Source organism: Ambystoma mexicanum, chromosome 2q (assembly GCF_040938575.1).
Source record: "Ambystoma mexicanum isolate Mex_15411 chromosome 2q, UKY_AmexF1_1, whole genome shotgun sequence".
Taxonomy (NCBI): Eukaryota; Metazoa; Chordata; class Amphibia; order Caudata; family Ambystomatidae; genus Ambystoma; species Ambystoma mexicanum.
Genome location: NC_090924.1, coordinates 444,767,708 through 444,783,746, shown reverse-complemented (window position 1 = coordinate 444,783,746; position 16,039 = coordinate 444,767,708). Strand labels below are relative to the sequence as shown.

At 47.5% G+C, this 16,039-nt stretch overlaps 1 protein-coding gene across 1 annotated transcript in view; it reads left to right on the top strand.

Moving 5' to 3' along the window:
* Positions 1–16,039, top strand: part of SUV39H1 (SUV39H1 histone lysine methyltransferase) — a 154,344-nt gene that overhangs the window by 52,997 nt on the left and 85,308 nt on the right. Inside the window, exon 3 of the mRNA XM_069647522.1 lies at positions 13,419–13,564. Within this exon, the coding sequence (XP_069503623.1) occupies positions 13,419–13,564 (146 nt within the window). The remainder of the gene's footprint in view (positions 1–13,418; positions 13,565–16,039) is intronic.

Sequence of the window (16,039 nt, the reverse complement as noted above, 5' to 3'; positions counted from 1 at the left end):
GCCCCACATTAAAAAGTATGATTTCTTTTGAAATTGGAGGTTGAATCTGGAAATGACATTAAAAAAATTAAGAGGACGTGGTCCTCCAACAACAGAATAATGTAGACCAAGAGGCCCAATTAGACGCAGTAAGACTAGTGTGTCAGGAAAATGTTGACTCCCTGGAAGAGAGTCAACAGAAGCTGACTGAACAATTAACCTATACCCGTGTCTGCTCAGGACAAATAATCCTGTTGCAAGATCAGGTGGAAGGTTGAAAGATGAAAATAATTGAGACATCCACTCTCAAGCAGAATTTGATGACTAGCGCCAGAAATGTAATGCCATCAAGCAACAAAGTGATGACCTGGCTGAACAGAGAGGCACCCTAAATCAGGAGAAAGACTCCCTATGCCAGGAAGTAAGCAAATTAAAAATAGTTACAGGGAAGTGAGTTAGCCATCCAGAAACTAAAAGAACTCAAAACGAAGTATGGGAATCTACTGGAGCACGCCAGACGGGTAGGAGGTGCTATGGAAGAGAACATCCAAACCAAAGATGCACAAACGCAGGAGGTGAGTCTCCTGCAACAGAAATTCTCGTTCTCAAACCATACAGGAAGCGCAGAGAGACAATGAGGCCCTCTGTGTAAAGAATGATGGGCTCCACAAACAAGTGGCAGCGCAAGAGGGGGGGGGGTCATAGAGGCCAGTAAAGCCTTTATAGCTGAGCAAAAGGCTAGGATAGTTGCTTACTATCGAAGGAGCTGAGAAGGAGAAACTAGCAAGGTTGGAGAAAGAGGGTGCTAGATTGAATCCTAACTGGAGGGATCCTGAACAGGTAAAGGGGGACAGGGCAACCCCCGATCATAGCATAAGGACCTCTGTACTAAGGTACTCAAACACATTTAACACTTTGTACACTGCTGACTTTATGGCTGCCGGTTCACATAAGCCGGAAACCATGAGGCCATCAGCATTTAATGGACCAATCGTGATGGAAGCGACAGGTCAGCGCCCCCCAGAAAGTGATGGACGGGCGTCCCTGTATAGATACCCAAACATTAAGGCTGATGTCTCTGACAAGGAAGTCTCCTATGAGAGGAGAGTCAGGGAATTGGATCCACAGAAATACTACTGACCAAGGGACCAGTTGGTTCAATTTGATGAAAAACCAAATTAAGTGAGGCACGAAAAGAGCATCCTGAAGACCTCTACCCAATTAGGGCAGTGAATGGGGGGGGGGTACACTGCCAACCCTGCAAGCAGGGAAGAGTCAGAAAACTACTCTCCTGAACACCACAGGAATGGAGAAACATTTGTGACCACCTGTTTACAGGGGTTCCTGGTAATTGGCATTTCCTGAATCAAGGGGATACGCATTGTCCAGCGATCCCTTGGATTACTAAAGTGTCACTGTCACTTTATCCTCTTTCTTTGTGTAAGGGCTGGAAATAAATTAGTTCTCTGGGGCAAGCTCCTGCTTGCTATATTTTTTAATTGCTCTGAATTTCTACATTGGGAAAGTAGCGTTTCTGGTCTTGTAGTTCAGTGGAAAGAGGGCAGTGCTAGAAGGCCATTTCGCACATGGTGAGTGGGGGAATTTTAGGATGGCTGTTGGTAAGTGCGTGCCTACTGAGGTCACTGGAAATTGCTGTGTTGCAGTGTATTGTGACAGTCTGGATGGCTGGCTTTTGTAAAATGTAATTGCAGAGGTTGACTAGGTCCGTGTTGGGGGTAGATGAAAGGCTGACTGTCCAAGGATGATCACCAAGGATCCTGCTCGAGCTGCTTTTGTTGGCCAGTTTGTGCATTATTTAGCAAGTAGTCTTACTGGCGCAATGTGATTTGAAGGGCCACATTTGACCAAAAGTAGCTTTTTGTCACCGATTACAATTTGCAAACATGGGCCAATTTCTTTGTGCATGATTCTATTTAGCCAAATCCTGATTGGGGAACCCATGCAAGGTGGAAGGTCAAGTGCAATAGAGTTAATTGGGGAATGAGTATGAAGGATCGTGAGGCACGGGGTGGCAACACTGGGGACAGTCTGAAGAGCGGTAATTGTGGAGGGTGCTGGGCTGTGCGTTGGGTCCAGGGGGTATCGCAGTGGACGTGTTATGGAAGGTATTGGGACAGTCGGAAAGGTTGCCATTGTGAAGGGGACAACTTTGCAAATTGAGGCAAAGGGGTGAGCTCATGGGGACAAAATAAGCTGGGGGGCAATCTTTGGGCCATGAAGCGAGGGGGTAATTGTTGGAGCAGAGGGTGTCAACAGTGTAAGTTTCTTGCTCACCAGGATTCTGTATTGATAGCCAATGAAGTTTGCTGTTGCAATCTTCTAAAATTGGTGCATTTAGAAAGTGGCTAAATACCAGCATGTCATTCTTGAAAATAAATTGCAAACCATAGAACCGGAATTGCTTTATCCTGCACCAGCATCTTTCTCTGTTCCCCCTTGGAGACTGAAGTTTGTTTCTCAAATGTTGTTTTTGCTTAGTGTTCTTGTTGGGAGTTTTGTGTAAGACTTAGTTTTGGGTAAGACTTTATAAAACTATCCCCAACTCTTAATATCAGCCTGCGCCACTCATGGAACCTTGGTAGAATGGCACAGCAGTCAGGCTTGTCATAAGAGGACGATGTGAGCTGTAGTTGAGTGCACTGAAACCAGTTAGTAATGCAATTCAAACACTTGCACAAATACATACTATATAATAAAATATGTATTCTCTCCAGCATGCGGGTCAGGCATGAATTCACATGCGGATGAATATTCCCCGTCAGGCTGGGAAACCTCAGACGTTTCACTTTAAAACTATTTCTCATTTAAACCAATCGCTGTCCTCTGGGTCATGAGCCCTCTCCCTAAGGTCCACCTCTGGTGTCCATCTTCAGAGTTGTACTGCATGCTCCAGTGTTGGGAGTCCTCGTTGCTCTCAAGCTATTTTTGTATTTTTTGGGGGATTTTTTTTATCCAGATTAGATTGTTGACCGATTTGCTTAAACCTCTTCGAAGGACAGAGGTCGGCAGCGGGGACCCACCACCGCCAAAGATCTTCATCAAAGTTTTGAGGAGGCCCGGTCTTGGGACTACGTTGCGCCTTTTCAACCATGAGTGAGCAGGAAAGCCGAAGCCTCTACAAACTCTGCGCAAAGTATGGATTATGGAACCTCTTCGTAGAATACCAGCATCATAAATGTTTATTGCCTGCATTCGGACCACTGTGTGCTGTAGTTTTTCGAAGAAAATAGAAAAGGACTGCTACATCGGACTGTCGGCGTGGCTCAAGTCGAGCAAGGCCACTGACTCCAGAAGGGGGCAATCTGAGGAGCCGACACCCTCAGAGGTTGAGATTCTTTCATGAAGCCCCGCTCGTGGGGGTCCAAGAGAATGCACGCTCCAACATTGACACAGCTGGGTTCACCGCTGATGCGGGTCCCAAGCCGGGCAGAAAGCGATAGCCATCGCCAGCGACCTTAACGGTGAGCCTAATATCTAAAGGGTTATCTTCAAAGAGTAAGTCTGTCATGGTTCGTACTCAAAACCCCCTGGATCTGATGGGCCCACCCCAGTCACTGACTCCCAGAAGGGCTTATCAAAACCCCAAAAGAGTGTCCCAGAACATCCTTGACTCAGTCCTGGCGCTGTTGGCGCCAGGCTCATAAAATGGGTTAAACTGCATGGAATTACTTACTCGGTCTAGTGAGGCTGAGCCTTTCTGCTTACCCAGGGTGTGGCTGAGGGACTACTTTACCTGAAAGGCAGTGGTAAAGGGACTACTTTACCTGGAACTACTTGCAAGGCTATTTAAGCCACGCCCTGCAGGCAGAACACACTTCGTGTTATTATGCACTTCTGCAGCGTAACGCTCACTGTGTTTGGCCTGTCCTCGAACTGCTACAGCCACGCCCGTCCAGAAATCCATCCATCGGTACCTGGAAGAAGAAAGACAAGAGAACCAAAGTCCGTACAGCAGCAAAGCCCTTACCTGCAGCATTCCATCCATCGGTTGCTCCTTCAGCCGTTCCCCGGACCTCTGCACCTGCTGTATCCACTCAGGCATCTAATACTCACCCGGGGTCAGCATTCTTCCGGAACACCTCGGATCAGTTCTTCCATTCTTCATGCGCCGCTTCTTCAAAAGAAGGAAAAGACACAGCAGGTTAGTCGCGCATGGAAGGGCAAACGGTTACTCAGACATTCAGCGCCACATTCTTGCGCTACTACTCACCTGAAGGAAATCTGCTCAGCATTTTAGGACGAGTTGGGGGGGGGAAGAATAAAGGGGGGGAGGAGAATAAAGACTTCAAGCATCTATACCTAGCATCCATTCGCACAGAGACTTACCTATTTGACCCAGCTCTCCAAGATTCGACAACGCTCAAAGGATCAGTGAAGTATTTAGATCCAGGGAAAGACTGTGGTTATTGCGTCCCAGCCAGAGATTGCAAGACGGAGAGCCTACCTTAGGTGAGATCAAAGAGGAGTAGGGCATCAGGTGGTTGAGGAGATGGGTAGTAGCTAATATCTTATTCCGATCTTGCAGACAAACGCCTCGTGGGGTGATAACAAGGGAGAAGTCGCAGCAAGCATCTGCGCAGTGCCACGCCAGTGCAGACCTCATTCGTGCAGCTACGTGCTATGCCCCTGTGGAGACTAGGTGAGCGTGACAGAACGCAAAGCCTTATACAAATTCTCTACCTGGGCGTCATGGAAACCTCAGACAGATCAGCTAGCCCAGCTTTTGGGGGAACTCGGGGCTGAGGTACATTCAGCTCGGCAGGAAACCAATGCTTTGAGGAGAGAACAGATCGTGGCCAAGGATCGTACTGATGACCTCGCTAGACAACTGCTTCAGTCACAGGCTGGGCAAACACTGTTACCAGGATTGGGGTCAACTGTTCCAATAACACCAAGCAATCCAGTTCAAATGGTCCTTCCAGGGGCCGTACCTTTTGGCACCTCCAGAACGCTTTGCAGGAGACACAAAAAGGTATGCGGTCTTTATAAATCGGTGCCGACTACATTTCCTATGTAGACCAGGAGCCTTTCCAAATGACCAATCTAGGTGGCCTTTGTGCTTTCATACCTCAGTGGCCGTGCGGCGGACTGGTCAGTACCACTAGTCAATCAGGACAATCCTATTTTGCGGGACTTCCAGAGGTTCCAATTAAACATGGAGAAGCTGTTTGCCCTCCACTCCCAGGGCCAGGCATTGGATAATGAGCTCTTGTCTCTGCGTCAAGGCAATCAAGACCTGTTCATTTGCATCGCAACCTTTAATAGGCTGATAGTGGAAACCAACTGGCCAGACGACAAAAGAACGCTGTTTTACTGAGGCTTGAGAGGGGAATTAACGGATGTTTTAGCTCAAGTGGTCAACCCTCCCAGAGACTGTGCTGAATATATAGACTTGGTGGTTCAGCTTGATCAGACTACAGAACCATAAGGCAGACCGAGCTAGAATGGACACTCTAGTATTTGTGCGCCCAAAGGAAAATGCATCTAAGACCACCGACTTCGCCGAACCCATGCAGATTGGAGGGGTGCGCGGGCCATTGTCCAAGGCTGAAAGAGATCGGAGAAGACAACAATTGTGTTTGTATTGTGGGTCAGCCGGCCATTTCCTCAGAATGCCCCGTAAAAACACCCAAGAATGCAGTTGGGGTTGCCGGCAAAGTTGAAACAGAGCCAGAGTCGGAAAACTAGCCTGCCCGACAAGCATAGAGGTCCGCTTGTCGAACGAAAAGGAGGACTTGCAGACCTCGCACCTAGCATTGCCAATGATCCTCATAAGTCCCCAACAGCCGTCTCGAATGTATGCAGTCAAAGCATATATCGACAGCGGAGCCATTGGAAATTATATGGATCAAGAATTGGCTGCAAGGATGAATCTTCCCCTCTGTGAAAAGGCAACAGATGTAGTAACGACTGTCGACGGGACTGAAATCTCTTCGGGCCCTGTAACATACTCGACGACCGAGATGACACTTGTGTGCCAAGACTGACATCGGGAAGCCATTGTGTTCGATGTAATCAAGGGTCCACAATTCCAAATCATTCTGGGGATGCCATGTCTAGAATCACACAATTCTTGCCTTGACTGGTGTGCTAAGAGGCTGACCTTCTCAGGCGAATGTGCTTGTACCTGTTATCAAGTAAAGAACCCCTGGTCAAGGAAGTGACAAAGATCATGAGTCTAACTAATCCACTTCCTCCGGTATATCAAGATTATCAGGATGTTTTCCAGAAGGATCAAGCCGATACTCTCCCTCCCCATAGGTCGTACCACTGTCCAATCGATCTCGTACCTGGCGCACAGATTCCATGCGGTCTAATCTATGCACTCACTGAACCTGAAAATCTGCATTTAAAGAAATATCTAGGCCAGTACCTGGCTAACGGTTTTACCCGGCCGTCCAAGTCCCCGGCAGCTTCACCCTTATTCTTCGTGCCTAAGAAAGGAGACCTTAGGACTTGCATCGATTACTGCGCATTGAACCAGGTCACTTTTTTTTTTGTTTATTTTAAACCAAGACAGGACAAATTGCAAACAGTATTGCATGAAAATGTTACTACTTTCAGCCACCTCCCCAAGGCTTATACTCCTTCATACCCACTCCCCCCTCCCCCCCTGGACCCTCCCTCAGTCCCTTGGGAGCGCCCGCCGCCCTCTTCCCCCAAGGGAGCCCCTGGACCCCCAGGACCCTTCGAGCGTCAAGCGGTTTGAATGTCAAGGCGGGGAATTGCTGGTCATAGTCTAGCACAGGAGCCCATACATTCTGGAAGCGATGCAGGACTCCCGCCCTTCCTGTGGTCACTTTTTCTGCGATCAGGATGTCCCATAGTTTTCCCCACCAATGGGCCATCTGGGGACTTCCAGAAGCGGGCCAGCACAATTTTGCCTGCCAGGAGGCATTGGGTTACCAGTTTCGCTCTGTTTCCAGCACGGGGAATACCCCGGGTGACGGGACCCCCAGAAGGACCTTTTCGGGTTCCAGGGGGGAGTGTTGTCCCAGTGATTTGTCTGTTCCCAGGCACCGTTCCCAGAATTGCCGGATCCTTGGGCAGGTCCACCACATGTGGAAGAAGGAACCAGGCTGAGGGCAGCCCCTCCAGCAGGAGGGGTCCACCCACGGGTTCATGTGGTGCAGGCGAAGGGGGGGGTTTAGTACCACCGCAGCATCAACTTTCTTTATTGGTCACACAGGTGGAGGAGGAGGAGGAGGAGGAGGAGGAGATCCAGATGTCCACCCAGGTCTGGTCATCAACCGGGTGACCCAGGTCGGCCTCCCATTGGGCCATGCATCCCGTTCTCGTGCTTAGGAAGTCCCCCAGAAAGCGCCTGTACACGGTTGAGATCCGACTCCGAGATGGAAGATCCTTAAGCGTCAGTTCAAGGGAGCAGGGGGCGAGAGGCAGCCCGGAGGATCCGGGGGTGCGAGCACCAGTGCTTAAGTTGGCAGTAGGAAAACCTGTCCCTTTCCTGTAGTTGGAACTCCATTGCTCAAAGGTGCAGGGAGTATTTCGGGATGTATGAGCATAATTTGGGACAAAGGAGCCTCCAACTCAAATGAAAATCTGGGAGGAGCCGGAAAACTATGAAACTACAGACGTAGCTGATTGTGTTCTAGAATTATGGGAACCTCTATAAAAGGTGACCACAGAAATTAAATAACTCGCTGTGAATGGGAATGAGAGAATTTCCAGAGATAGACATTGGGATGGAAGAAAATAAACAACCAATCTACTACTAGAAGATACCGCGTCCTTTGGGAATCTGGCTCAGAAATGAAATTGATGTCAGTGGAACTCCAGAGTCTTGACCAAGAAGGCTGTAGAGCATAAGGAGACCAATTGGTCATTGTATAACAGACTGCTACTATGTGTTAATTAACCCCTGAAGAATTTCCTTGAATTGTATAAATCGGTATAGGAAAGAAACATGTTGGGTAATGTAGATTACAGAATGAGAATGTATGGATGATATGAGTATGAATGATTTGAACATCTAATATTAACCTAGTAAAGAAAGGGGAGGACACAAAAAATTGATTAAGAACCGATTGGCCTCTACTGATGAACTATTTGTTAGTAAAGAAATGTATTAGATAGTAGCCTGTTTTAGAGGTCCTTGTTTTGTTGTGGCCAATGAGGCCAAAAATAGAGAAAAATGTGCAGTAATTGATCTTAGGTAATAGTGTAATAATTTGTATTAGAGAAATTGTAGTGATGCTTTTACTGAGTAAATAAATGGCAATTATTTTATATAAAATTGCCTGGAATTAGTATGTTGTGATATAATGAACTAAAAACATACATATGAGTCAGTAACAAGGTACTGGAGAAGCAAGGGACCCTTTAAGCATTAGTGTGGTATATTCTTGGTCTTTCATGTGTTGAGGTTTGTCTTAAAGAGGTCCTGAAAAAAATATTCCCTCTAGTCTCTCTAAGTGTTGGTGCAGGGAGTATTCCCGACATCTGTTCCAGGGTCTCGAGGCTTCCATTGATCCAGTTCTGGAGGTCACAGGGGGTTGAACCCCGGGGTGAAGTTGGGGTTATTGAAAATAGGGGAGAGTGGGCTTAGCCCTCTCGGAATTCCTTTTTGTTTCAGGGCCCAGTCCCATGAGCTTAGAGTGTTTGGTTGTTAGCAGGAGAGTCTTCCAGTGATCTCTCAGGGCGGGCTGAATATGCGGGAGGAACCGCAAGGGGAGTGCTAGTTGCTGTGCTGATGCCCTGAAGGCATGAAGATCGGGCACCCCCAGTCCTCCTAGTCTCGAGCTACCAAGCAAAGTTTTGTGGGGGATTCTAGCTTTCCTGCCTTTCCATATGAACTTCAGCATTTTCTTCTGGAGGTCCTGAAGAGCCGGCCTCGGGATGGCCACCGCGTGGGAAGAGCAAGCATAGAGAAATCTCGGAAGCAGGTTCATTTTGGCTGCCGTGATCCTTCCCATTAAAGAGATTTCCTGAGTAGACCAGCGCTTCAGGTCCCCTTCCAGTTCCCGGAACAATCTGGGAAAGTTTGCCTGGTATGTGTCTCTTGGGTTTGCTGTAATGTGTACTCACAAGTAAGGGATGGGGTGGCTTCCATTTGATCGGGCACAGCCTGGTTAGTGCCTCTTGTTCCTCCCGGCGGAGGCCAATGCCCAGGGCTACTGATTTAGAGAAGTTGACGGTGAACCCCGTAACCATTCCGAAGTTGGTAATCTCCGCCAAGGCGTGTTTAGCTGAGGAGGTGGGCTCCGAGAGCGTCAGAAGGACGTTGTCCACATATAGTGCAATTTTGTGTTGGGATGGCCCTACTTGGGGACCCTTGATAAGCTTGTTTCGGCGGATTCTTCGGACAAAGGGCTTCATCGTTGGAGTGAAGAGAAGGGGTGATAGTGGGCAGCCCTGCCTTGTCCCACAGGTCATGGGGATTGAAGCCGACAGGGAGCCGTTGATCCTTAAGAGGGTTTTAGGGGATTTATAGTTTGCCAGTATCGTGGATCGGAAGGTTGGGCCAAAGCCGAAGGCCTCTAGGGTGAGCTTAATGTATGACCAGTCTAACCTGTCGCAAGCTTTGGTGGCATCTAGGGCCATCAGTGCCAGGCCCTGGGAGTTTCGGTGGACGATGTCCAAGTTCAGGGTTCTCCTGATATTGTCCCCCGCCGGTCGGGGTGAATTAGGGCCGGAAGAATATGCGACCGCTGATTGGCCAAGATCTTGGAGTAAAGGTTGGCGTCTATGTTCAGCAGGGCAATTGGCCTATACGAGGCTGGCTCTCTCGGATGTTTCCCAGGCTTGGGGAGGAGGATAGTAATTCCTGCATTGAGGGGGGTCACTGAGCCTGTTTCCTTGAATGAGTTAAAGTGTCACCATCGAGGGGCGGGGTGGGATCAGTTGGGATATGAACACTTTGTAGAATCTTGAGGAGAAACCATCTGGGCCCGGGGCCTGCGTTTTGCGGGATTTAATGGCTTTGTCGACCTCCTCCCCGTGATTGGTGCTTCTAGGCTCTCTCTCGCTACGGCTGACTGGTGCGGCAGGACCGCCCCCCGTAGGTAGTCCTGTTTGGACCGGTCCCGTGGTGGAGCATTCATCACCTGGGTTAGGCAATGACTGTTCTACTTTATCGGTATTAATGCGCACACACAAGATAAACGATAATTGTATTTAGTTAGCAAAACCTAAGATTAAGTCTTTTTGGAAGGAAAACAGTTTGTTAGTCAAACAGTAGCAGAGCTTAAGGTTCTAGAGGCAGTGTCTTCGCACACTAACACTTTTTTAAAGTCCAATTCGCAACACTAGCTAAACGTCAGTTCGGAGAGGGCTCAGTCTTGTGAAGCAGCAGAATGGCGAAGTTCCTATGGATCCTTTTTATAGTCTCTATTTTGAAGAATAACACAATGTGGCAGACCCTGTTAAAGGACTAGAGAAAGGGACCTAAGCAGCAGCTTGGGTAAGAGTGGACACTTCTACGTGCAGTGAAAGCTCTTGGGCAACTTCTTGGATCAAGGTAATAAATACCATTTTCTCCCTGCAGTACCTTTTTGGTTTGAAGAAATGTTTGTGGCTGGATTTCTCCTCGATTTGGCAGCGCTGGACCCAACCTCTGGATTGGTCTGGTGACGAAAGGCAGGACAATGGATTGGATCTCTCAGCAGCAGTCTCACGGGAGGACCTTTGGCATGGATTTCATCAGCTTCTCTGGTCAGTCTGTGGTTTTGGCACCTTTTCTCTAGCACCAACAAAGGACACGTTTTGCCTGGTCAATCTTAGATTCCTGGAGTCCTGCACTCTGAGGGGACTTGGATGTGTCGGATTGTGTCTCTGGAGGTTCGCCTGGAGCTCAGCAAAGACTTGACAGATTTGGACTTGGCAAGATGATGCATTAAGATTGGGTTGGCGGTCTGTTGGTATTCGCAGTCTGCAGCTCTGGAACGTTGCAGCACCTTGGGAGGTGGCTCTGATTATAGTTTTGTTTCAGGGCTGGTTCATCCCACCAGTCAATGGGAAGGAGCCCTCTTAGGGGTTCCTCTGTTGCATATAAAATGAGGTCAGAACAGCAGTGATTGCTTCAGTTTTGCAAAGGGTCGGCAGGTGTCTCTGGTCTTCTGTTACTTCAGTTTCCAGTGGTTGCCTTGCCTTTCACCTCAGGAACCTCCCCTTTTATTCGGTTTCAACACACACTGCAATCTCTCAGCGGTTTACAGAAAGGGGTGTTCTTCTTTTTATGCACTTATTCAGACTTACCCAGTCTGCTGCCGTAAATGCAGCACTGGCCACTTGCTGGCTACACTACCACTGTTTATTGCCTCTTTATTTTTATGTATTATTTCTGTTCTTCTCCTGCTTTGCACCCCCCGCCCGAACCCTTTCTATGCACTTTTCCCCTTTCCCATGCACTTGCACGTTCTCAATGTCGCTGGTCCTAGTAAGATCTGTGTTCTCCCTTGAGTTCTCACACTCTGAAACACTTGTGTACGAGCGCAATATAAAATATATCATTCAGGCACTAAGCGGGCAAGAGGGTGAAAACTCCTCCCACTTTCTGCCTGTCACCACACACACACTCTGAAAACAGTCTGCAGTAAAAAAATAACACAATAGTTGGTAGAACATGTCCACTGCCACCAGCCATAGACTGGAGGGCTGTCTATGTGACTAAAAAGTCCCGGAGCAGAGGGAATGGGGAGACGCCACATAAGGTGGTGTGTGCCATCTCTCAGAATATAACGCTTTAGTAGAGATACAAAGTGGAAGGATAAAGGGAGAATCTCAGAGAACCCAAAGGGTTCCCAGCAATACTGCCCATAAATTGCTGTGTGCTGCAAATGTAAAATACAGATGCCTTAAGCGAGATGGAGGAAATTAGACTTCGTAGAAAAAACAGAACAGCGTTCCAAAAGGTAGAGCCCAGAAGAGTGGAACGAGTGGAAAGGCTCCACTCGTTCAGGATATAAAGAAAGGTCTGGAAGTCGAGCAGAAAGTGCTGGCGGTCTCACTAGGTGAGGGGATGAAGTGCAAGAATTATACATTTCCCTAAAAATTAAGCCACCGGCAAAGTAAGTGATCAGCTCATTGTCAAATGTGAAAGAACACCAAAGCACATGGTTTAACAAATGCATATAAAAATCGGGAGGAGATTAAACCAATAAACACTGTAAAAAGTGAAGTCTCTTCCTCCTCCACCCAACAAATCGATGCCACTGTGCAACGTGTGCCCTACCTCATCAGATGATTAACTTAAGTTTTTATACCAGCTTAAGAACATATTTGACTCCAGTTTATCACAGCTCCTCTCCCTTATCGCTTCCCTCCTTATTTTCACACTCTTATGTACATGTCCAACGCTTGATGCTAGCACATCGGTCAACTGGCTTGCCAAACATTTGGTCCCTTGTCACATGTTGTTTCTTACAAAACTAAGCTGGCGAAAGCAGCCAAACTGCTAGAGCCCACTTCACCACATCTATCGTCAGTCGCTCAACCACACACGGAGATCTAGCACTGTGCCTGGGCTGATCTAGATACTGCCATCGGAGTTCAGCCTTGGGCTTAAACCAAACTGCCAAACTGCACATTCCTAAAACTTTCTCTCGAGCTTGCTCATGACAAATCCGTTCAACACTCACCCCAGCTTCCACAACCATGATTGTTCCTTGTGATTTCCCCGCCCCACCCACTAAATTGTCTACTGGCTAATCGCCCTGTCCTAACCCTTTTTAAGCCCCCATTTATTTTACATATGCATGACGCCCTGACAAGTTCACCATGGCCCCCTTCTCAGAAAAGTGAGGTGCCGTAAGGTCGCTACAATGGTGATGGGCGCAGCTTAAGTATTGAATAAATGAATAGTAACCCGGCTAATGGGTTACATTTCACTGGAGCCTGCTGCGAAGGCAGTTGGAGCAGGGGAAATATTTGGCAGCATCTTAGTTAACTGTAATGTTCAATCTATGTTCATGAACGCGCACAATATTTGTCTATAAGCAACCCCTTGCCAATGTGCGACAGTCGTGGTTGCAGCTAAGATTTAAATTAGATTTATTTTTGGGTGGAATTTGAAATGATTTTTCTCTTAATGAGAGATTCTGATTCCTAAGCGGCGGGGGGGGGGGGGGGGGGGTGGAGGTTTGTAAAGCGGGCAAAAAGCCATGATTCTTTGATTCTTTGCACCTAGCAGGTCATGCATTTAAGATCCAATGTAACTTAACTTTCTTATTCAGATAGGGCAGGAATATTGGAGCACCGTTTCAAAATAGTTTTATTAAGGTTTATTGTGTGGTATGTATAGCCATGCAGCATTTCTTTTCCTGTTTTTGAATACTGGACCACTAATGCACTCCACTACAATACTGCAATTCAACAGAGCAGAGCACTGTTTGCTTGTGTGGGTGAGGTAGCCTTGCTGTCCACTGCATACCCTGTGTGATAATTTGTCTGCTTTTCCCCAGAATGTGTAGTTTCTTGCAAGTATTCATGGGACCGGCTACAGGACCTGTGCCGCTTGGAGAAGTTGTCATGTGCCTTGCTGGAAGTCAACAAGAAGAACATATGTGACTTTGAAGTAGAGTACCTGTGTGATTATAAGAAAGTACGGGTATGTAATTTAATTGACGCCTACCAGTTTGACATTGTTCTGTGGGGGTGGTTGAGTTAAAGGGGGACAAAGGAAATGGCAACTTGACAAAATGTAGGTATTGATGCATGTGGATCTGAAGCAGCTGCGTTTGTTCACTAGCGAGATGCTCAAAGAGTTGGTGACCTGTGAGGTTTGTGCTTCCTTAGGCGGTCACAGGCGTTTTGTGTTGCGCACTAATAAGTTCCGCGCTGTAATCATGGGTCTGGGAGGAGGGTTTATTGCAGTGGTGGGGAAGATTCGCAAAGTGTATTGGCCTGTGATATGGGGGCTCTTCAAGCTGACGGATTTCTGTTTTCTGACTTGTGTATAGGGTGAAGGGTTGAGTGGTAATTTGAATTGGCTAGTGGGTGCGAACGTTGGTTATTGGAAGCAGTGGTGGCTCTTCCCTAATGGAGAAGGTGGGGGGGGGGGTGGGTGCAGACCTATGGGTACCCTTGCCTATTGTGGAGGAGCCACCCCAGTGTAAACTGAGAGCTCACTCAGCTGCTTTTTGCACTCCTGGGCTGGTTTGAACTATCAGATGAACGCGGTTTCCCAACCATGCATGTCCCGTGGGCCATGCAAGGGCGGGGGTGCTTTACTTCCCCAAGCTGGACAACTGTAAATCGGTATGTGTGAGTGGGCTCTCCACCACCTCCCTGCCCACAAGACATGGAGCAGGGAATTTTGTCATGGCGCTGGCTGCTGTGCGCAAGTGCAGGAACAACTCTGCTTCCTGTACGTGCAAGCTGGAGCACTGGGAGGAAACTTCATGAGCTGGGCAGAAGGTACGTTCATTTAAATGCGTGTATGCTTGTGTATGGTGGGTACACGTGCGAATGAGCAAATGGATGCTGTGTGCGTGCTTGTGCACTGGGAGCAGTTTTTGGTGGTTGGGAATGGTGTGGGTGTGCAACAGCATTTTGAAACGCTGCTCCCAGGAGGGGGAGGGGTGGCAGGAATGGCATTTTGTACTGGGCATTGATGATGGATGCCTAGTAAAAAATACTGGCTTGCTCCTGGCCCCACATCGCCTCCCATAAAGAGATGGTGTGTGTGTGTGGTGGGGGAGCACAGGCGGGGAAGGGCCAAAGGGGCAGGCATGGCATTTTTTTTAAATGGGAGTCTATGATGGTAAACAATGGACATGGCTGTCCCCTCGGACAGCAGTGCCTCGCACACCTCCCTTGTCCCCAGCATCACACCCATCTCCCATTTAGTCCCCAGCGTCTCACGCACACACACATTCACATAATGAATGGCTTTTTCCTACTGGGGATCTATGATGACGCAAGCATGAGAAGTATTATGTAGGTAGACTGGCATTATTCTGTGGCATTCATAAAGCCAACTAGAGTATGCTAAGTGGAGATGCTGCCATATATTGGCAGTACAAGTGTGGACATGTTTTCTTATATTACTATTACTGGCATGCGCAAAGCAAACGTTTTTTTATGGGACTACTGGCATGTATTTGTGCATCTAGCCTTGAAATGTATGACGCAGCTAGCATGAAAATATTTTTATACTGCCATATAAGATAGCTATCCTGAAAATCTGTTTGAGAAAGAGTCTCTGCACTGTTGAGGACTTGCACCTATTGGATTTGTCATCCTTCAAAACCAATTACTGTATTGGTGACCACATTTTTCAAGAAAGTGTGCTGTAAAATGCACCATTGTAACCCATTATTTTAAAGAAAGTTCTCTTTGGGGGAGACCACCCAGCCCTCCTTGATTGGTTCCGGCTCCCTCGCTACTCTTGGTCACGAGGGCATATTTGGGTGAAATATTTAGGTCCCTCCAAATAAAACAATTCACCAGCCGTCACTGTATTGGATTTGGTGTCTCGTTGGAGGATTGTGCTCCTATTCAATTGAGCATGTGCGTGTTACAGGATGGATGGTATAGCTTAGAAATTATCTTGCTTATGGGGTTGTATGCAGGCCTCTAATATTTACTGGACCTGCAGTATTAGTAACTGATCTGCTCTACCCAGGAGTAATGTACTTGACCAGTGAGGATGACTAGAATTTCTTTTTTATTAGAAACGTGCTTGGTGTGTAAAGAAACCTATGCAGCAATGTGAATGTGCCTTTTTTTTTTAAATGTACTAAGAATAATTTACACAGTCATTGAAGCGAAAAATCAAACTGGAGTAATATTTAATTGCGGTCTTCTGGCCCAACATTGTTGGTTTTCTTGCACCTTGATGATGATAGCCCATATCTTGTCCTTAGGAACAGAAATGTCAGCATGCAGAGGGTGCTAATGTGCATGGTTGAGTAGGACGTTGAATTGCAGAAGTGCTATTCGGACCCGAGGAAGGGCATTGAGTCAATCTGGTGGCTGAACCGGTGGGAGAGAATACAACTTCTCCGTCCGCTGTTTCCAGCCACCTGAGGCCCTTCTGTGGGTAACATATATTTTTTTTAATTCTTTATATATATTTTAT